Source organism: Ranitomeya imitator, chromosome 4 (genome assembly GCF_032444005.1).
Source record: "Ranitomeya imitator isolate aRanImi1 chromosome 4, aRanImi1.pri, whole genome shotgun sequence".
Taxonomy (NCBI): Eukaryota; Metazoa; Chordata; class Amphibia; order Anura; family Dendrobatidae; genus Ranitomeya; species Ranitomeya imitator.
In genome coordinates this window covers 241,273,863-241,297,348 of record NC_091285.1, presented here as the reverse complement: position 1 = coordinate 241,297,348, position 23,486 = coordinate 241,273,863, and the positions used below count along the sequence as shown (strand labels likewise).

Genomic DNA, 23,486 nt, shown 5'->3' with positions numbered 1-23,486 from the left:
CCACAGGAACGATCCAGGAGGAAGCAAGACCAATACTAGAACATTGACTGGAGGCCAGGAGCAAAACACTAGGTGGAGTTAAATAGAGCAGCACCTAACGACTTCACCACATCACCTGAGGAAGGAAACTCAGAAGCCGCAGTACCACTCACCTCCACCAACGGAAGCTCATAGACAGAATCAGCCGAAGTACCACTTGTGACCACAGGAGGGAGCTCTGCCACAGAATTCACAACAGGAAGCGTCCCAAGGTAAAGTCTGACTGGCAGCAACAAGCCTCGCAGTGGACAGCCAGCTGTATCCAGTATCAAACTATGAGATTTTTATCTGTGACTGCTTGAACGCTACTGGAGGTGAAATTTTGGAGCCATGGGGGAAATGTGAAAACATGCTCTGTTGGTGAAATTTTCAATAAGATTCTCTGGCGGTACTCTGGACCATGCTCTGCTGGTGAAATTTTTAAGAAGATTCTATGGAGGTACTTTGGCGCATGCTATGTGGGTGAAATTTGCTATCAGTTTCTGTAGGTGAAATGTGTGAACATGCTATGTGGGTGAAATTTTTGACTGGACTGCAGGTTTTAAGCCTCGCTGTGGACCGCCAGCTCAATCCAAAATCATACTACCAGCTTTTCCTTGGTGGAATTTGTAATATATGCTACTGGAGCAGACCTTTTTGAGCTGTGGGGGTTATGTGCTCCATTGTCTTGTTGTGAAATGTTTAATCAGCTTTCTCAGGGAAATGTGAAAACATGCTCTGTGGGTGAAACTTACTGTCATCTTATTTGGGGGTATGGTTCCTCATGCTCTGAGGCTGACATTTTTAAACTTCTTTTGTGGGAGTATTGTACACCATACTCTGTGGCTGAAACTTTAAGGGCCCAAAAAAAGGTTGCGTTATTGTCCAATCAAGACTGGTGCTTAAGTCCCTAATCTAGGCATGATTGCGTGATTTGAACAGTCATTTTTTCAAGGATCACCTGGGAACAGCTACAGAAAGAGCTGGAATCAGCTCGTGCAATAGTTTTTTTTAAAAAAAGGTACATCCATGGAATGTATGCACACTCACCAAGCAAGATGTTGCTGAACAAAAAGCATGTTCAAGCATGTGTAAATGGTGCTCATCAATAATTATATAAGCCTGTGAACTACTGGGAAAATATAGTCTGGGCAAATGAGTCCTAAATTAAACTCTTTGGATGCCATAATACACAAGATGTTTGGAGGTGGATAGGCACTGCATATCCCCCTAAAAACACCATACCAACAGTAAAGTTTGGAACTGGGAACATCATGGTGTGGGTCTGTTTTTCATCATAGGGTAGTGGTAAAATTCATCCGTTTGAAGGAAGGATGAATGGACAAATGTACCGAGTAGTGATGAGCGAACCTGTGGATGTTCCATATTGCTGAGTTCGGCCGGACTTTTAAAAAGTCCAGTTTGGGACCCAAACTTGACCCCAGACATCAAACCCAAAATAATTTAATAGGGACCGGAACTACAGTGCTCTAAAATGGCTGTAAAATGGTTGGAGTATTGGCTATGGTGCTGCAAAAGGAAGAAAATGTGGGCAAGATCAGGACAATTGTCCTACAAACCAATGCGGATACGAAAATGACTTAAAGGGGTCATTTCGCCTTTGCAATTGTGTCAAAATAGGAAGTAAATGAATAACAAACATTTTTATAGTGACCCCACATAGACTGAGGTTTTCTACCGCCAGTCCAGCTAAAAATTTTACCCTCAGAGCATGGAGGAGATTATCCCAACAGAAACAGCTTACAAACTTCACCCCCAGACTATGAATCACAGTCCCCCAGCAGAAGCTGATTCAAATTTCACTCACAGAGCATAAGGAACAATACCCCCACATAAGATAATTAAAAAAATTTCAGCCATAGAGCATGATGCATAATACCCACACAAAAGAAGTTTAAAAATTTCAACCACAGAGCATGAGGAATAATGTTCCCACATTAGATTACACTAAATTTCAGCCACAGAACATGGAGCATGAAACCCTAAATGTTCAAATATTTGAGCTACAGTACTGTGCATACTGAAATGCAGCTGGGGTAAACATAGTTTGTCCCAAATCCCAAAGAGTTAACCTTGGCTGTTTGAAGCTCTTCTGATAAATCTTTTCATTCCTATGTCTGAAATCTTGCGGGAGCACCTGATCATGGGCGGTTTATGGTGAAATTATGTCCTTTCCACTGCTGGATTTTGGCTCCAAAAGTGCTCACTGGAACTTTCAATAGTTTAGAAATGTTTTTGTAACCAATGCCATGAGTATGTTTTGCAATAATAAGGTTGTGAAGGTCTTGTGACAGCTCACTGGTTTTACTAGTGGAATGTTTCTAGTGTAGCACCTCGGTAATGAGACTTCTTTTGCTTGGCCATCAGTTGAAGATGCTGATATTATTTTTCACTAAGTGGCAGGGTTGCTTTTTTAGTTACTGATAGATTTCAGCTGGTGTCAAGGCTTTCCAAGTCTTTTAGAACCTTGCTTTCTTCATGTGTTCAATACTTTTTCCATGTGTGATCTCTCATCATTACAAATAACTTCATTTATGGACATATATGGTTTGATTTTTTTTTGCCTTTGTAGATAGGATGGGTTTGTTATCATATCTGTTGAGAATATCATGTCAATAGCACCTTTAGAAATATATTTACTTAGAATAAAGATTGACATGCTTAATTCTTATTTCACCTGCTGTAAATTAATTGATAATAAGAGAAGCAACAATATCCCTTATAAAACAATTACATTTTTATTAACGAAATATTAAATAATAGTTATGTGTTTATATAAAAAAATCACTCAAAAATGTGACAAAATCAAAATGGCTTAAGTGTGGACACAATGACAAATTGAGACATTGCAGCATATTACATATGTGTTGGAATTAATATATTTAAACCCCAAGTATAAATGTAAAACTACTACTATTTGTGTGTTTGCTTGCTGCCCAATGTGCATTTTGCAATTCGTCAGGTGATGGAAATGTTTGTGTTGCCAGATTCTGGGAGACATAAGCTTTACATTTTTCTGTTAGCAGCCATTATGAAGAATGATTTTTATTAGTACCATTTTGGGATTATGTGACTTCTGGATTGCTTTTTATTCCTTTTAAAAAAAAAAAAACAAATTGGCAAAGCGCCATTTTTTTTATGGTATTCAATGGGTGGGATGAATAGCATTTTATAGCTTGTGTCATTACAGACGCAATAATTCCAAATATGTATTGTTTATGTCTATATTATCACCTTTATTTAGCAAAATAAATTAATTTAGCCCCTTCACGACGTTTAACATATGCTTCCATCACAGTCAGGAAGGGGTTCCCGCAAAATGATGCGCATTTCCATCATGGCAATTATACTAGCACGGGAGATAGAACAACAACCAAAATGAGCCAGACTCACTATTATATAACATTATTTTGGATATTCACTACAACACAATTAATATACCTTCTCAAAATTAATGAATAAACCAGATCAACATAAAATATAAAATTTTATTAAATCGTGATAGTAAAATATGAAAGACAAAAAAATGGGGGTAAACCAAAAGACAAAATACAGAAACCACAGCCTCAAAAGCCAAATAGTAAAAAAAAAAAATTTATGGAGACCCAATTGCAAAATTATATTTAACCTCAAATATATGCATTAAAGAAAAGAAAAATAAAAGTGACCATATCATCTATTGCATTTCACAACATGCTGGAAATAAATAACATAAAATCTCACATTTCTTTTTGGATGTAGTAAAGGGCACCATTTCCTAATTTGAGGACTTTAAAGGCATATTTGAAGTTTTAAAGAAAATTGATATGCGGCAAATTTGTTGCAAATTTTTTTGTAATTTTTCCAGTCATCCTAATGGGATTTATAATAATTCACGCTCATGCATCAAAGCAACCCCCTTCCACTGCATGGAGCATATCTTAAATTGTTGAAGTTTCTGCAACAACCATGTATCAGTGCATTCTTACAGAGAAGTCATGTTTTTTTCTTCCCACTATTCGCAGGTTCAACAGTATGCCCAAAATTCTTTGCTAATACTAATAAATGCAATAATAATCACTATACTTTTTCATTTATGTATATTTGTAAAATTAATATTGTATATGGCAAATTTGCTTTTTAATCTAATATTCCCTTATATTCCTTTAAGGTACTTTCTGTAGTTGCTCAACAAATTCAAACAATTCAAAGAGCTATATCAGAGCAGGTGCATACGTTCATGTTTGAAGGCACTGAAATAAGTTTAGATTCATCATGCACAGTATTTATTACTATGAATCCAGGATATGCAGGAAGAGCTGAACTTCCGGATAACTTAAAGGTAGGTTGCACTATTGAGTTTTCATTGTAGTGGATTAGCATTATCGCAGATTATAATTTTCATCCAAAAGTACATATATTCTTTTTCTTTTCAATGTTCTTTTTATTAGTTTCAAAAAGTTAATACAAGCAAACATGAATAGCACTAAGCAATCATCAGAGCGATAACAGTCGGGAAACTTATGTAAGGTGCTTGAATCGGATAATAAATATATTAACAATTTTGAGATGCACAGAAGAAAAACTAATGCATCAAAATGACAAACAAGCGATAACAGTTGGTTTGGAGCCACCACCAACCTAAAACTTAACATTAAGTAAGATCCCATATAAGCAAGCAAAATTTGCTATCAGGCTATAGTTGTTGGTCGCCAAAAGGAAGTAAGCTAAAATTAGTAAAGTTTTGAAAAAGAGAAGAGGTTAGGGGAGGTGAAGTAGAGAGAGGGGGGGAAGGGAAGGGGGCTCAGAGAGATACATGGGATAAAGGCACCTTATCCTGCATCTGAGTTTTATTCAGGATAATCCATCAAGCAACAGAAGTTTGTCAGATCTATAAAAAACCCATGGGTTCCAGATTTCCTTGAAAGATGGAACCGTAAAGTTTACTGAGGCTGCTAATTCAGCCATTCTGTATAATTGGTCAATTTTAGATAATAATTGGGAGTGTGTGGGAACTTTTGTTGATTTCCAATATGTCAGAATTAAAAGTTTGGCAGCTGCTATGATGTTTGTTATGTTTGCTAATGACAGGTGTTATGAAGGCAATCCAGAAACACAGTGTGCTAAGCGATCAGAGCGCACACAGTGATCTGACAAATACCCAAAAATACAAGAACGAGCTCTGAGACGTGGAAACTCTGTAGACTGCACACCTGATCCTATCCTAAACACAACTAAAAGCGGCTGTGGATTGCGCCTAACAACTACCTAGGCAACTCGGCACAGCCTAAGAAACTAGCTAGCCTGAAGATAGAAAAATAGGCCTGACTTGCCCCCAGAGAAATTCCCCAAAGGAAAAGGCAGCCCCCCACATATAACGACTGTGAGTAAGATGAAAAGACAAAACGTAGGGATGAAATAGATTCAGCAAAGTGGGGCCCGATATTCTAGGACAGAGCGAGGACAGTAAAGCGAACTTTGCAGTCTACAAAAAACCCTAAAGCAAAACCACGCAAAGGGGGCAAAAAAAACCCACCGTGCCGAACTAACGGCACGGCGGTACACCCTTTGCGTCTCAGAGCTTCCAGCAAAACAAAAGACAAGCTGGGCAGAAAAAAAGCAACAAAAAAGCAAAAAGCACTTAGCTATACAGAGCAGCAGGTCACAGGAACAATCAGGAGAAGCTCAGATCCAACACTGAAACATTGACAAGGAGCAAGGATAGCAGCATCAGGCGGAGTTAAGTAATGAAGCAGTTAACGAGCTCACCAGAACACCTGAGGGAGGAAGCTCAGAAGCTGCAGTACCACTTGTGACCACAGGAGTGAATTCAGCCACAGAATTCACAACAGATGTTATAAGCCAGGATAGAGGCACGATGGTGCCGATCGGGCCATATAGGAAGGTTTAAGAGAACAATTTCTGGCGTCAATTTCAGTTTATTGCCTGTAATATCCAAGATGATCGATTCCACTATGGACCAAAATTGTTTTATAGAGGGACACGTCCACCATAAATGTATGTAATCTCCAGTTCCTTTTTCGCATCTCCAGCACAAACAAAGCTGACGTACCTGGCTTCCATATCCGTATTTGGGTTTGTGAGGTATACCACCTAGATAGTATTTTGAAGGAATTTTCCTGTGTTTTCACACAGCTTGTGGGGCCGTGTGAATGATTATAAATATGTGGTACTTGTGATTTATCAAATTTTTATCCTAAGTCTTTTTCCCAGCTTGTTACATATGCTCTTTTTAAACAAAGGTCATCAGTTAAAAGAGTTTGGTATAGAGTGGAGAGTATTTTCCGTGGTTTTGATGTTCTGGCACACTGGGTTTCAAAGGTCGTTAGATTTCGGGTCGTGTCCGAATTGTATTGTATTGATTTCAGTGATTCTTTAAGAGTGGAGTACTGCACAAAATTAAGATTTGATAGGCCTGTTAATTTTATAATTTCGGGAAGGGGAAGCAGCACTCCATTTCCAAACAACTGATCTATGGGTGGGTTGGGTCCTAGTTGGTTATTGTGCTCTTTATTTTCTGTTTTAATTGTGTGGGTAAGACCGTCTGAAAGCTTGAGTAATGGAAACATTTTGTTCCGCCAAGAGGCGTACCATTTTATAGATTATAAGTTTAATATTTCTTTCAGTCCCTGTCTTTTTTTTGTTAGTTCATTTAGTATATGTTGCTCTAGCTGCTTTTTGTGTTGCATTTCCAAATTATATATCTCTTCGTATAAGGTTCTCAATTCTTTTTGTCTTTGGTTGTTGAGATATGAAGCGCTAGAGATCAGTTCTCCCCGAATTACTGATTTATGCGCTTCCCATAAAGTTGGGGTTGAGACCTCACCTGTGTTATTTTGTTTGAAATATTGATTGAGTTTCTTACTAATACGTCTGATTGCTTCCGGGGTATTCAAAATGGACTCGTTAAGTTGCCATGATCTATTAATGGAGAGGGGTCTGAGCAGCGTCGTTTGAAGCAATACTATGGAATGATCTGAGTGAACATTTGGGAGTATTGTTGAGCTAATTACATTTGGTAGCAATTGTCTTGGTATGAAAATATAGTCAAGTCTATGGTATGACTTATGAGGGTGGGAGTAATAGGTGTAATCAAGTTCAGATGGATGCAATTGTCTCCAGATGTCTAATACTTGCATTGATCCAAGCTTTGTTTTAATCCTAATTAGATCTTTCCTTGAGATTGTACTTTTTTCATTGTAGTGTCTATAAGGGGTCCTAAGGCAACATTCAGGTCCCCCCCAATCAAAAGGGAGCCTTCTCTAAAGTCTTCAATTTTCCTGAACAGTGATAATAGCCATTTTAGGTGTTTTTTATTGGGAGCGTAAAAACTACACATAGTGACCAGGTTTCCCGCCAATAGGCCTTTGACAAAAACATATCTACCGTTAGGGTCTGTTAGAATGGTACGAGGCTGGAAAGGTATCCCCTTCGCTATCACAATTGAAGTGCCTCTTGAACCTACTTGTGGTGTGGTAGCATGGAACCATGCAATACTATGGAATGATCTGAGTGAACATTTGGGAGTATTGTTGAGCTAATTACATTTGGTAGCAATTGTCTTGGTATGAAAATATAGTCAAGTCTATGGTATGACTTATGAGGGTGGGAGTAATAGGTGTAATCAAGTTCAGATGGATGCAATTGTCTCCAGATGTCTAATACTTGCATTGATCCAAGCTTTGTTTTAATCCTAATTAGATCTTTCCTTGAGATTGTACTTTTTTCATTGTAGTGTCTATAAGGGGTCCTAAGGCAACATTCAGGTCCCCCCCAATCAAAAGGGAGCCTTCTCTAAAGTCTTCAATTTTCCTGAACAGTGATAATAGCCATTTTAGGTGTTTTTTATTGGGAGCGTAAAAACTACACATAGTGACCAGGTTTCCTGCCAATAGGCCTTTGACCAAAACATATCTACCGTTAGGGTCTGTTAGAATGGTACGAGGCTGGAAAGGTATCCCCTTCGCTATCACAATTGAAGTGCCTCTTGAACCTACTTGTGGTGTGGTAGCATGGAACCATGTGTCATAATAACTGCGCTACAAATTGGGAAGTTTATCAGGTTTAAAATGCGTTTCCTGGATGAATAGGATATCAGCTTTTTGTCTCTTGAGGAGATCTAACGTGTGTCGTCTAGTGGATGCTGAGTTTAGGCTATTTGCATTAAATGAGGCAATAGTTAATACCTTATATTGTGCTGCCATTAGTGCAGTAATCAGTGAGGTCAAGTAATTGCTGAAAAGCTTTCATCTGTTGCTTCTGTTGCTGTAAGGTGCTAAGGTTAGAGTGGTGGTTAGGAAGGGAGGGAAAGAGACATGGATGTAGAGAGGTCACAAAGGAGGAAGAAAGATAAAACATGTGATAATTAGTATGTAACACAATAATGCAAAAAATAAATTTAGCAAACATAAAGTCAGTTAACATTAGAAACTCGTATGCAATCTTTGAGGAAGATCCATAACATGTAACAAGTATCCGAAATCTAGGAATAGGGGATTGGAAGGAAGGGAGGGAAGAGTGGGATGTGGGGGGTGAGTAGGGTGGGGGAGCCCCGCTGGTAGGGCTTGGGGTTTGACAAGTACGGGTGAAAGAGGAAGAATGGAGTGGGGATGGAGGAAAGGTCTGGATAAGTTAGAGAAGGGGGGAGTTAGGGTAATTAATTAGCCATCTTGGTCCAATATTGACTTAAATCTTAAGTTTGGAAGAAACAATACTGTAGATTAGTCAAAATTTGGATTCAGGTTATTTCGGGGTCTCCTTTTGAAGGGGGTGTCTTTGTTGATTTCCTCTTCAGCCTTTGAGATTTAGGAGTACCCGCTAGGTGCCACGGGGTTGGGGTTGGGAATGGTTGTAGCTTTGATGCTGTGTGGAATATTTCTAGGTCTGGATAAGTGTCCAGGTTAATATTCAAGGTCTTGCATAGTTCTTTGATGTCTGAAGAGGTCTGGGCTTGGAGCTTTTTATCCCCTGCAGTAAAAAAGACACCAAAGGGAAACAGCCAGCGAAAACGATGTCCTTTTTGTATCAGGGCTTCCATAACTGGTTTCAGGATCCTGCGCTTTTTCAGAGTTATGGCCGAGAGATCTTGAAATAGACTTATTTGAGTGCCCTCATACATGATATCTTGTGCTTCACGTGCTCGTCAGAGAATAACGTCTTTCATCCTGTAATCGAGGAAGCGACATAATATGTCCCGTGGAGGCTCTCCCTGTTTGGTTTTGGGATGGAAGGTTCTGTGAGTTCTAACAAAAGTTTACTAAAGATCTCCACAGCAGCTTTGGATAGCGCGTCGAATGCAACTGACTCTGGGAGACCCTTGATGCGAATATTGTTTCTTCTTTCTCGGTTTTCATGATCCTCTAATGCAGATTGGATCGTATGGATCTGTAATTCATGTTCTTTGAAGCTGTCTAGTAAGGTATTGGTATGTTGAGTCATTGATGCTTTGGTGGACTTGACCGTCTCCAGCCTATGACCCTGTTTCATTAGATCTTGTTTTATTTCTGCCAGCTTTTTCCCTATAGGCTCCAATGCCTTAGAAAGTATTCTTTTGATAAATGAACGGGTCACCAGACTGTCTTTTACATTCCCTCCCATATCCGAATCGCTTTCGAGGTCCGAATCTGAGTCATCCTCTATTTGTGAGTCCATATGTTTTGATGATTTAGTAGTGTCAGAGAGGTCAGATTGTTTTTTTCAGGAAATAATCCACATCAGCTTGGGTTATGGATTTAGAGGCTTTAGACGTGGCTCGTAGAGTTTTAACCCCAGATTTCCCCATGGTTATTTTGTTAGACTTCGGGGTATTACATATTGTTTATTTTCAAAGATCTCCATCTGCCCACGAGATAGTGAGATCAATTAACCATTTCAGTTGTCAATATTTATTAGATACGCGTCGCTGATAAATAAGATTTGGGTTTTGCTGTTAGAAGTGTTATTAGTTTCCGTTTCCCTTTCAGGTTCAGATAAAGGTTCAATTTCAGATGGGTGTGGGTGTTAAGGCTTTAAGCTGGGGATTAAGTGGCCCAGCGGATTGTATTGAAAGCCAGGTGTCAGAGAGGGGCAGAGGACCCACTTCTCTCCCCCCACCCTGCGTTTGCTTCCAGGAACCCTTTTAGAGTCTCTGGGGGCCTGTCACACAGCGAGAGCCAGCTTGCAGCAGGTTCCTATGTTGCGCCGGAACTATATTATGGAGAGCGGTCCCGAATTAGGTATCCCTCCGCCCGAGTGCTGCGGCCGGATTGCTTCGGTGCCACAATAAATCTCCACCCGCGCCGCTCAGGAACGCTGCAGGAGGGATCGCCCAGGGTCGAGTGAGTGTTACTGGGTACCTTTATGTATCGGGCGGGCGGCACACCTGTTCAGTCTTTTGGTGTCAGGCGCCGGCGGACTGTATCCCTCCGCCTCCTCTCTCCCGCTGCACTTCTTAGTACTGCAGCACAATAGGCGTTGCAGCGGGTGTCGCTGTCTTCGGAGCTCTGCTGGGTGAGTGTTCATGATTGCCCGGGGCCGATGAAGCTTCCTGCTCGGGCGGCCTCTACCTCCGCGTTCTTGCTGCACAGCCGTCACCCAGGGGATGTTCCAATATGGCGGTTCGGCTTCCTGCTGTCTTCTTCTCCGAGGCCAGCAACCCGTCCCTGGACAGTGTAGCAGGGTGCCTCAGCCTGGGTACCACTCACAGGGTCCAGTGAGGCTATAGGGTGCTCTGGGTGGGTAGATAACAGTTTTATGGGGGCAAAAAGCACCGCAATCTCTCATCTCAGGCAGGTGCTCCTCAGCCGCACGTCTGTTCTCCTGCGCTGTCAGGCCACGCCCACCATATATTCTATATATATTCATATATACAACCTCTCACTTAATTTTAAAAATATATTTTTTAAAGGGTAGGTTTTAACAAAGCAAAAGGCAATGTACAGCTGAAACCAGAATCACATTCAGATATTGAGAAAAACATGCATATGTGTCTTTTTATATAGTTTATGTAAACTACTGGTTTCAACTGTATATCACAGAAAATCTGATCTGGATAAATGGTATGGTTATCCTAAAGGTCATCTTTTCATAGAGTTTACTGTATTGTTTGCATAAGTAAAATAACAGTGAATTTTTCATTTCCATTTACTGGAACCTAAAGGGCTTTTCTGGGTTATCGGCATTGATGGCCTGGTGTCAGGATAACGAAGGAAAAAAGCTATCCCACCATGTTATGCATTGTATTCAATCGCCAGGAGTTTACATTTCAGTGCAAAGCAGCCTGCCGATCTACAGGCAATCAAAACGCAATCTGTAAGCCTAAAACCTGTTAATGCGGTCTTGGAAACCCCACGCTATCTTCATATCCATTGAGCATGCACATACTGCCTAGCATGAGGCTGGTTCCTAGTGAGAATTTATTTGAAGCTTTATCCTTGAAGAGTGTTGTAATGTTATAATGTTGTGCTATATAGTTTTCCTGAGATCTAATAATGAGGTTTATGACCAGACCCAATAACTGGTTATAGGCATTGTAATTTGAAACATATTATTTTTTGGAGGCCATGCAAATTATTTTATGGATGATAATTTTACAGGTCAATTGTCTTGAAGAAGAATATTTGTGTAAAGTAACATTAGTAAAAGTAATGTAGATAATGTCTTTCTTTTTATTCTTTTTCTTTGTGTGATATTTATAAAGTGCTGCCTTTTTTCTTCAATCTTCTAATAACATTTATTATATTGTATTAGTTTTTTGTTGTGAAGATGTCTTAAAATGTGTGATATTCTAAAAAGTATAAATGTTAGGCCATGCAGTACATAGAGGCTAATTATAGCATTCTAAGCAATACTGAGGTTAATACTTGCATTACATGGTTATGTAGAAGAAATAGCCTTTGGTTTATGCCATACTAAAATATGATCAATATTTAGAATTGAGACGAGTCCTCAGTGGTAGATACCATTTAATGGCTAACTGAAAAGATGGTAACAAATTGCAAGCTTTTGAGACTACACAGGTCTCTTCATCAGGCATACACTAAAAAATTCTGGAGAATCACATATTTATGCACAACACAGTACAGAAAAATAAAAAACATAGATAAGAAAGGTGACATGAAGCAGAATTACCATGAGTGATAAACAGTTATGTCCATAAATATTGGACCACTTCTTAGATAAGGAGTGTGAATGTTTTATTGTCCTCTGTACAACCACTGAAGACTCTCAATTCTAAATATTTTTCTATCCACTGGCTAACACAGTACCAAGATATGTATATTTCCTGTATTAAAATATGATCAACAGATTCCAGGGTTAGGATAGTGCGTCAAAGTTTAATCAGTGTGGATGGGGTAGCAGATCAGTAATTTGTCCAAGAGGTTAGAGCATTGTCAAATTCATAAAAAATAGTTCTAACATGGTGATATTATTAGGGATAACCAATCAATATCCTGGAGGTTGCCAGTGAATATTCGCCTTTTTACTCATAGCTCCGTTTAACTTTCTGCATCTTTTCCATACAATGTTTATACTGTGCATAATGAGAGAATAAAATCTGATTGTAGAACTAAAATTAACCCCTTAAGCCCCGAGGGTGGTTTGCACATTAATGACCGGGCCAATTTTTACAATTCTGACCACTGTCCCTTTATGAGGTTATAACTCTGGAACGCTTCAACGGATCTTGGCGATTCTGAAATTCTTTTCTCGTGATATATTGTACATCGTGATAGTGGTAAAATTTATTCGATATAATGTGCATTTATTTGTGAAAAAAACGGAAATTTGGCGAAAATTTTGAAAATTTTGCAATTTTTCAACTTTGAATTTTTATGCCCTTAAATCACAGAGATATGTCACACAAAATAATTAATCAGTAATAGTGTTGAGCGATACCGTCCGATACTTGAAAGTATCGGTATCGGATAGTATCGGCCGATACCCGAAAAATATCGGATATCGCCGATACCGATATCCGATACCAATACAAGTCAATGGGACATCAAGTATCGGAAGGTATTCTCATGGTTCCCAGGGTCTGAAGGAGAGGAAACTCTCCTTCAGGCCCTGGGATCCATAGGGATGTGTAAAATAAAGAATTAAAATAAAAAATATTGATATGCTCACCTCTCCGGCGGCCCCTGGACTTCACGCTGGTAACCGGCCGGCTTCTTTGTTTAAAATGAGCGCCTTCAGGACCTGCGAATGACGTCATGGCTTCTGATTGGTCGCGTGCCACCCATGTGACCGGCACGCGACCAATCAGAAGCCGCGACGTCATTCGCAGGTCCTTAATTCCTAGAATTAGGAGTTTTGTGAATGAGAATGACGTCGCGGCTTCTGATTGGTCGCGTGCCGGTCACATGGGCGGCACGCGACCAATCAGAAGCCGCGACGTCATTCGCAGGTCCTGAAGGCGCTCATTTTAAACAAGGAAGCCGGCGGGTTACCAGCGTGATGTCCAGGGGCCGCCAGAGAGGTGAGCATATCAATATTTTTTATTTTAATTCTTTATTTTACACATCCCTATTGATCCGATACCGATACCCGATACCACAAAAGTATCGGATCTCGGTATCGGAATTCCGATACTGCAAGTATCGGCCGATACCCGATACTTGCGGTATCGGAATGCTCAACACTAATCAGTAACATTTTCCACATGTCTACTTTACATCAGCACAATTTTGGAACCACATTTGAAGTCATTTTGAGGAGTCTACATGATAGAAAATAACCAAGTGTGACACCATTCTAAAAACTGCACCCCTCAAAGTGCTCAAAACCACATTCAAGAAGTTTATTAACCCTTCAGGTGTTTTACAGGAATTTTTTGAATGTTTAAATAAAAATGAACATTTAACTTTTTTTCACCAAAAATTTACTTCAGCTCCAATTTGTTTTATTTTACCAAGGGTAACAGGAGAAAATGGACCACAAAAGTTGTTGTACAATTTGTCCTGAGTATGCTGTTACCCCATATGTGGGGGTAAACCACTGTTTGGGCGCATAGTAGAGCTCGGAAGGGAAGGAGCACCATTTGACTTTTCAATGCAAAATTGACTGGAATTGAGATGGGATGCCATGTCGCGTTTGGAGAGCCCCTGATGTGCCTAAACATTGAAACCCCCCACAATTGACACCATTTTGGAAAGTAGACCCCCTAAGGAACTTATCTAGATGTGTGGTGAGCACTTTGACCCACCAAGTGCTTCACAGAAGCTTATAATGCAGAGCCGTAAAAATAAAAAATCATATTTTTTCACAAAAATAATCTTTTCGCCCCCAATTTTTTATTTTCCCAAGGATAAGAGAAGAAATTGGACCCCAAAAGTTATTGTGCAATTTGTCCTGAATATTCCGATACCCCATATGTGGGTGTAAACCACTGTTTGGGCGCATGGCAGAGCTCGGAAGGGAAGGAGCGCCATTTGACTTTTCACTGCAAAATTGACTGGAATTAAGATGGGAAGACATGTTGCGTTTGGAGAACCCCTGATGTGCCTAAACATTGAAACCCCCCACAGGTGACACCATTTTGGAAAGTAGACCCCCTAAGGAACTTATCAAGATGTGTGTTGAGCACTTTGACCCACCAAGTGCTTCACAGAAGCTTATAATGCAGAGCCGTAAAAATAAAAAATCATATTTTTTCACAAAAATAATCTTTTTGTCCCCAATTTTTTTATTTTCCCAAGGGTAAGAGAAGAAATTGGACCTCAATAGTTGTTGTCCAATTTGTCCTGAGTACGCTGATACTCGATATGTGGGGGTAAACGACCGTTTGGGCGCATGGCAGAGCTCGGAAGGGAAGGAGCGCCATTTGACTTTTCAATGCAAAGTTGACTGGAATTGAGATGGTACACCATGTCGTGTTTGGAGAGCCCCTGATGTGTCTAAACATTAAAACCCCCCACAAGTGACACCATTTTGGAAAGTAGACCCCCTAAGGAACTTATCTAGATGTGTTTTGAGAGCTTTGAACCCCCAAGTGTTTTACTACAGTTTATAACGCAGAGCCGTGAAAATAAAAATTCTTTTTTTTTTTTTCACAAAAATGATTTTATGCCCCCAGTTTTGTATTTTCACAAGGGTAACAGGATAAATTGGACCACAATTTTTGTTGTCCAATTTGTGCTGAGTATGCTGATACCTCATATTTGGGGGTGAACCACTGTTTGGGCGCATGGCAGAGCTCGGAAGGGAAGGAGCACCATTTGACTTTTCAATGCAAAATTGACTGGAATTGAGATGGGACACCATGTCGCGTTTGGAGAGCCCCTGATGTGCCTAAACATTGAAACCCCCCACAAGTGACACCATTTTGGAAAGTAGACCTGTTAAGGAACTTATATAGATGTGTGGTGAGCACTTTGACTTAACAAGTGCTTCACAGAAGTTTATAATGCAGAGCCGTAAAAATAAAAAATCATATTTTTTTCACAAAAATGATTTTTTCGCCTCCAAATTTTTATTTTCCCAAGGGTAAGAGAAGAAATTGGACCCCAATAGTTGTTGTCCAATTTGTCCTGAGTACGCTGATACTCGATATGTGGAGGTAAATGACTGTTTGGGCGCATGGCAGAGCTCGGAAGGGAAGGAGCGCCGTTTGACTTTTCAATGCAAAATTGACTGGAATTGAGATGGTACACCATGTCGTGTTTGGAGAGCCCCTGATGTGCCTAAACATTAAAAAACCCCACAAGTGACACCATTTTGGAAAGTAGACCCCCTAAGGAACTTACCTAGATGTGTTTTGAGAGCTTTGAACCCCCAAGTGTTTTACTACAGTTTATAACGCAGAGCCGTGAAAATAAAAATTCTTTTTTTTTTTCACAAAAATGATTTTATGCCCCCAGTTTTGTATTTTCACAAGGGTAACAAGATAAATTGGACCATAATTGTTGTTGTCCAATTTGTGGTGAGTATGCTGATACCCCATATGTGGGGGGGGAACCACTGTTTGGGCGCGTGGCAGAGCTCGGAAGGGAAGGAGCACCATTTGACTTTTCAATGCAAAATTGACTGGAATTGAGATGGGACACCATGCCGCGTTTGGAGAGCCCCTGATGTGCCTAAACATTGAAACCCCCCACAAGTGACACCATTTTGGAAAATAGACCCCGTAAGGAACTTATCTAGATGTGTGGTGAGCACTTTGACCCACCAAGTGCTTCACAGAAGCTTATAATGCAGAGCCGTAAAATAAAAAATAATATTTTTTCACAAAAATGATTTTTCACCCCCAATATTATTTTTCCAAGGGTAAGAGAAAAAATTGGACCCCAAAAGTTGTTGTGCAATTTGTCCTGAATACGCCGATACCCCATATGTGGGTGTATGTTTGGGCGCATGGCAGAGCTCGGAAGAGAAGGAGCGCCATTTGACTTTTCAATGCAAAATTGACAGGAATTAAGATGGGACGCCATGTTGCGTTTGGAGAGCCCCTGATGTGCGTAAACATTGAAACCACCCACAAGTGACACCATTTCGGAAAGTAGACCCGTTAAGGAACTTATCTAGATGTGTGGTGAGCACTTTGACCCAACAAGTGCTTCACAGAAGTTTATAATGCAGAGCCGTAAAAATAAAAAATCATAATATTTCGCAAAAATGATCTTTTCACCCCCAATTTTTTATTTTCCCAAGGGTAAGAGAAGAAATTGGACCCCAAAAGTTGTCCAATTTGTCCTGAGTACGCTAATACCCGATATGTGGGGGTAAATGACTGTTTGGGCGCATGGCAGAGCTCGGAAGGGAAGGAGCGCCGTTTGACTTTTCAATGCAAAATTGACTGGAATTGAGATGGTACACCATGTCGCGTTTGGAGAGCTCCTGATGTGCCTAAACATTAAAACCCCCCACAAGTGACACCATTTTGGAAAGTAGACCCCCTAAGGAACTTATCTAGATGTTTTTGGAGAGCTTTGAACCCCCAAGTGTTTTACTACAGTTTATAACGCAGAGCCGTGAAAATAAAAATTCTCGGAAGGGAAGGAGCGCCATTTGGAATGCAGACTTATATGGATTGGTCTGCAGGCATCACGTTGCATTTGCAGAGCCCCTGATGTACCCAAACAGTAGAAACACCCCACAAGTGACCCCATATTGGAAACTAGACCTCCCAAGGAACTTATCTAGATGTGTTGTGAGAACTTTGAACCCCCAAGTGTTTCACTACAGTTTATAACGCAGAGCCGTGAAAATATATTTATATTTTTTCACAAAAATGATTTTTAGCCCCCAGTTTTGTATTTTCACAAGGGTAACAGGATAAATTGGACCCCAAGAGTTATTGTCCAATTTGTCCTGAGTACGTTGATACCCCATATGTGGGGGTGAACCACTGTTTGGGCGCATGGCAGAGCTCGGAAGGGGAGGAGCGCCATTTGGAATGCAGACTTAGATGGATTGGTCTGCATTCGTCACGTTGCATTTGCAGAGCCTCTAATGTACCCAAACAGTAGAAACCCCCCACAAGTGACCCCATATTGGAAACTAGACCTCCCAAGGAACTTATCTAGATGTGATGTGAGAACTTTGAACCCCCAAGTGTTTCACTACAGTTTACAACGCAGAACCGTGAAAATAAAAATAAAAAATTCCCACAAAAAGGATTTTAGCCCCCCAAATTTTTATTTTCCCAAGGGTAACAAGAGAACTTGGACCCCAACAGTTGTTGTCCAATTTGTCCCGAGTATGCTGATACCCCATATGTTGGGGTAAACCCCTGTTTGGGCGCACGGGAGAGCACGGAAGGGAAGTAGCACTGTTTTACTTTTTCAACGCAGAATTGGCTGGAATTGAGATCGGACACCATGTCGCGCTTGGAGAGCCCCTGATGTTCCTAAACAATGGAAATTCCCAATTCTAACTGAAACCCTAATCCAAACACACCCCTAACCCTAATCCCAACGGTTACCCTAACCACACCCCTAACCCTGAAACACCCCTCACTCTAATCCAAACCCTAATCCCAACCATAAATGTAATCCAAACCCCAACTTTAGCCCCAACCCTAACCCTAACTTTAGCCCCAACCCTAACCCTAACTTGAGCCCCAACCCTAACCCTGACTTTAGCCCCAACCCTAACCCTAACTTTAGCCCCAACCCTAACTTTAGCCCCAACCCTAACCCTAGCCCTAACCCTAGCCCTAACCCTAGCCCTAACCTTAGCCCTAACCCTAACCCTAGCCCTAACCCTAACCCTAGCCCTAACTCTAACCCTAGCCCTAACCTTAACCCTAGCCCTAACCCTAACCCTAGCCTTAACCCTAACCCTAGCCCTAACCCTAGCCCTAACCCTAACCCTAGTCCTAACGGACAAATGGCAATAAATATATTTTTTTTAATTTTATTATTTTTCCCTAACTAAGAAGGTGATAAAGGGGGGTTTGATTTACTTTTATAGCGTTTTTTATAGCTGATTTTTATGATTGGCAGCTGTCACACACTAAAAGACGCTTTTTATAGCAAAAAGTTTTTGTGTCTCCACATTTTGAGACCTATAATTTTTCCATATTTTGGTCCACAGAGTAATGTGAGGTCTTGTTTTTTGCGGGACAAGTTGACGTTTTTATTGGTAAAATTTTCTGACACGTGACAGTTTTTGATCGCTTTTTATTCCAGTTTTTGTGAGGCAGAATGACCAAAAACCAGCTATTCATGAATTTCTATTGGGGGAGGTGTTTATACCGTTCCGCATTTGGTAAAATGGATGAAGCAGTTTTATTCTTCGGGTCAGTACGATTACAGCGATACCTCATTTATATCATTTTTTTATGTTTTCGCACTTTTATACGATAAAAACTATTTTATAGAAAAAATAATTATTTTGGCATCGCTTTATTCTCAGGACTATAACTTTTTTTATTTTTTTGCTGATGATGCTGTATGGCAGCTCATTTTTTCAGGACAAGATGATGTTTTCAGTGGTACTATGGTTATTTATATCTGTCTTTTTGATCGCGTGTTATTCCACTTTTTGTTCAGAGGTATGATAATAAAGCGTTGTTTTTTGCCTTGTTTTTTATTTTTTTTTCTTACAGTGTTTACTGAAGGGGTTAACTAGTGGGCCAGTTTTATAGGTGGAGTCGTTACGGACGCGGCGATACTAAATATGTGTACTTTTATTGTTTTTTTTTATTTAGATAAAGAAATGTATTTATGGGAATAATTTTTTTTTCCTTATTTAGGAATTTTTTTTTCTATTTTTTTTACACATGTGGAAATTTTTTTTTAAACTTTTTTACCTTGTCCCAGGGGGGGACATCACAGATCATTGATCTGACAGTTTGCACAGCACTCTGTCAGATCAACGATCTGACTTGCAGTGCTGCAGGCTTACCAAGCGCCTGATCTGAGCAGGCACTTGGTAAGCCACCTCCCTCCCTGCAGGACCCGTATGCCGCGGCCATTTTGGATTTGGACCTTGCTGCAAGGAGGAAGGTAGGAGACCCTCGCAGCAACGTGATTACATCGAGTTGCTGCGGGGGTCTCAGGGAAGCCCGCAGGGAGCCTCCTCCCTGCGCGATGCTTCCCTGCACCGCCGGCACACCGCGATCATGTTTGATCGCGGTGTGCTGGGGGTTAATGTGCCGGGAGCGGTCCGTGACCACTCCTGGCACATAGTGCCGGATGTCAGCTGCGATAGGCAGCTGACACCCGGCCGCGATCGGCTGCGCTCCCCCCGTGAGCGCGGCTGATCGCATATGACGCACTATCCCGTCACTGGGAATTAAGTCCCAGGGCACCTTGAAGGGATAGTACGTCATATGGGATTAAGGGATTAAGGTGAAACATTTCCTTTAAGGAAAAAGTGAAATCAATCTTCCCCAGCCGGCAAACTTTTAAATAATACTTTGAAATGTCACATAAAGTAGTTATTCAGTTGCTTGATGATTACTTTCATCTTTCTCATTCTGTATAGTAATATTATTGTTTTGTCCAATAACTACATATTTGAACAAAACTTATTGAAAGTATTTAAATATTCAGTAAAATCATTGCAATTATTGTCACTCACTGTAAGAGTTGTCATTTGAAATCCATTCCCTAGTTAATTTGTTGTCTTTCTGTGTCTAAGCTTTCAAATCACCCCAAGGCTGTTCCCCCTAGACCCAGGACTATGCTTTTCTTCATTAGAACCTGGCTTTCAATTTATATTTTAATTAGAACAGACAGCCGTGATACTTGCAATTCAGCATCAATCTTATATTTGCCTACGTATTAGTAATGTGAATATTGAAATAATATTGAATTTTTGTGTAGATCAGGAAAAAAATGTGTGGACAGATAGATAGAAAGACAGACATATAGATTAGATAGATAGATAGATAGATAGATAGATAGATAGATAGATAGATAGATAGATAGATAGATAGATAGATAGATAGATACTAAGTAATATTTATAATTTAATATCTCAAAATTGTATAATTACAATAACTAAGGGTGAAGTAGCACAGAATGCGATAAATTGTGAGAACACATAATCAATCACATAAGGTAATAAAAACTATAAATAATGTATGAAGCCATAATTGATTTTAATCATAAACATGAATAAAACAAATAGTGATTAACCACTTAACATGAAATCACATAGAGTACATGTATGTAATTGTGGGGGTGATCACGGACTCAATGGCTGAGCTTTCTCCACATGCAGAAGAGGCTGGCTTTGTTACATCTAGGTTCCCCTGTGAAGGTCATCCAAAAAATATTGAAGGTCATCCAAAAAATATTGCAATAAATACTGCAATGCTAAACCCAAGAAAAAATCAACTACAAAATTAAACAAAATGAAAGAAAACTGGAATAGAAGGAATTTATGAATGCATATAAAAGGTTTATTTGTTTAAAGAAAACAATTGCAGTCATAAAAATATATTGACAATGAAATAACAAAGATAGACAGGTGAAAATACAAGTCAGAAGTTATTGCATCAGCCCAAAGAAAGCCTGCACAGTAAGGGTTTGCACTGCTGGAGTCACAAAGTGTGACAGAAGTATATTGAGACCAAGTGGACCATAATGTATACAGATCAGAGGCTGTGCATCACTCACCAAGGGGTGAGGGAGGAACCAGGCTGGCACAGGAGCAGAGAGCAGAACCCCAACGCGCGTTTCGCGAGCGATATTCAATAGCTTTTTCAAGGGGATCAAGCAAAATGAGTATATACCTTACAGCAAGCAAATATGGAGATTATAATAGTGCATGTAAACAACATAGGGTGCGAAGTTAACACTATTTTGATGAAAAAAAGCCTAAAAGCCATCCCAACATGACAAAGTGTACCCATTGTGAAGGTCACAACCTGTCTCTAGTATTAAAACCTTACCATGTGTCAAATGATGCCAATATAAGAAAAGGGCAGAGGAGGACTGAGGCAGCCATCCAAGGGAAGCTATACAGATTGAAAAAGGGGCCATGCCCCCTGTTTGTGCAAATCTATTTGCTGTACCTAAGCAGTGTAACTGTGATCTGATTGATCTGTGATTTTGAAATGCAGCAACAGTATCTTAATAGTAGACTTTTCTTATTCTTCACAGCCTCAAAACAAGGACAGTAGTATAAAACACCTCAGTGCTACTAACCAAAATCTTGAAACCAAAGCCTATGTGTGACAGAAATTGCCCTTCCTGGAATGTAAGATCAGAGACCTGTTGCAGGTGCTTGCTTTTAGGACATGAATTTACTTAGCTTATCTTGTCACTGCATTTTTTGTAAAGGCCAGGGGATGTTATTCTTTCTTTAAATCTTTGTTAAAAAGGGCAGATGTGGTGAGCCACGGTTGTACCACCAGGTGTCGCAGAGGGGTCAGCTGGGATATGTAGTTCCACTGTCACAGATGATAGTACAATGGGAGTGGAGTGCTGAACCCCTCAACACTAGTGATGAGCGAACGTGCTCGGATAATGTGCTTTCCAACCATGCTCTGGTGTTATCAGAGATTACGCTATTTGTTTTAAAGGTACAGAAGATCTAGTTCACCGCATAGGATGTATTTAAGGTTTTGTGTATGAGAGGAGGTTTCATCGCCTCGGAAACTGTAAGCATATTTAGGATCTCTCAGGATGGCTAGAGTACAGTTCACTCCATTTACTATTTTGGAAATTATTATAGGAAAACATGGTTCAGGTAGTGCCCCGCTGAAGGAGGGACCTTCACAGGTTGGCTCCCTGTGCCATCAAACTATAAGTTTTGTGTTACTCACAATTTGGCCTCTACCTTTCCCTGTCACATTTTGGGACTAGGTTTGTGGTGGGGAAGTTGTAGTACTGGTTTCATCCAGAAGTGCATAAAGACCAGTAGTCCCAAAAGAGACTTTGTTCAGTCTCAACTTTCCTTTACTACTTTATGGAAGCAAGTCTAGGAAGAATTATGTTCTCTTAGCATGAACTGGAAGTAGATTCTGGGAATAGCAGTGCTTCTTTCCTGTGCCTGGACTATATTAAACTAAATGGATTTGTACCAGTTTACAAGAAGTGTGTCAGCTCGTCCCTCTGTTTCTATCGTAGCTTATGGTGAGAAGATTGAATACCTAAATCTCACATGCAAAGATCAGCCAGTAGCAAAGTACAAAGCACAATGCACAATAATCAGTCCTCGGTGTACGCACATACAATGCATTATACATTATCTAACTCACAGTGCCCAAAGTAATTCTTGCACAGTGGAATAAATTCAATGACAAAAACATCACTTAGCAGAATTAGTATGGGTACCAGGATACCACACACATTTTAATTTTGGAATATTTGTTGTATTTGTCCTATATAGCAACCATTGATCCCACAAACATACTGCATGCTCTTTTCATGTTAATTTCCAATCGCGATTTTAAGTGTAGCTACTTTGCAATGTAGAATGTAAAGGCTACATAACTTTCTGTAGCATTTTTGTTCATCATGGGGATTATCTCTAGACATCTATTGTATTTGGTATCAAATTATATCTGAAGGATGTAGAACTTGGTCAATTGCTAGGCTGCAATAGTCGTGGATAGATTACTGCTATGGTGACAATAGTTCACCTTTCCTTATGCATCCTATTATATGGTGGATCTGCTTCTCTGTTTTCACATAGTTTATGTTTAATGTTTTATCAATACTAGTTCCACAGATATTTTCTCATCTGGTACATGCCCTTTGTATTATAATTTGTTGTTATTATACATTTTAACACATTGTCCTTGGCACAAATATATTTATCCTTGTTTGGGAGACATTATCACTTCATCTTTATTTTAGACTATCCCTTACATATAGGGACTTACCTCCTTGTGTGATAGAACTGACTAGAGGCTTTTTTCTTTGCATGCCTTATGCCTCATTTTACATAGCTAAATAGAGCTACTATTTATATCCTTTTTTTTCTCTCCTATACTTTTTTGATAAAGTTTAAATTCCTGCCATTAGGACTCTTAAGTACGATGGCACCACATCAGTGTGAGTGTGAAA

The 23,486-nt window shown here is 40.0% G+C and overlaps 1 protein-coding gene across 1 annotated transcript in view; it reads left to right on the top strand.

Moving 5' to 3' along the window:
• The window catches only part of LOC138674484 (dynein axonemal heavy chain 3-like), a 3,367,401-nt gene that overhangs the window by 1,455,205 nt on the left and 1,888,710 nt on the right, over positions 1–23,486 (top strand). Inside the window, 1 exon segment of the mRNA XM_069762320.1 lies at positions 4,190–4,360. Within this exon segment, the coding sequence (XP_069618421.1) occupies positions 4,190–4,360 (171 nt within the window).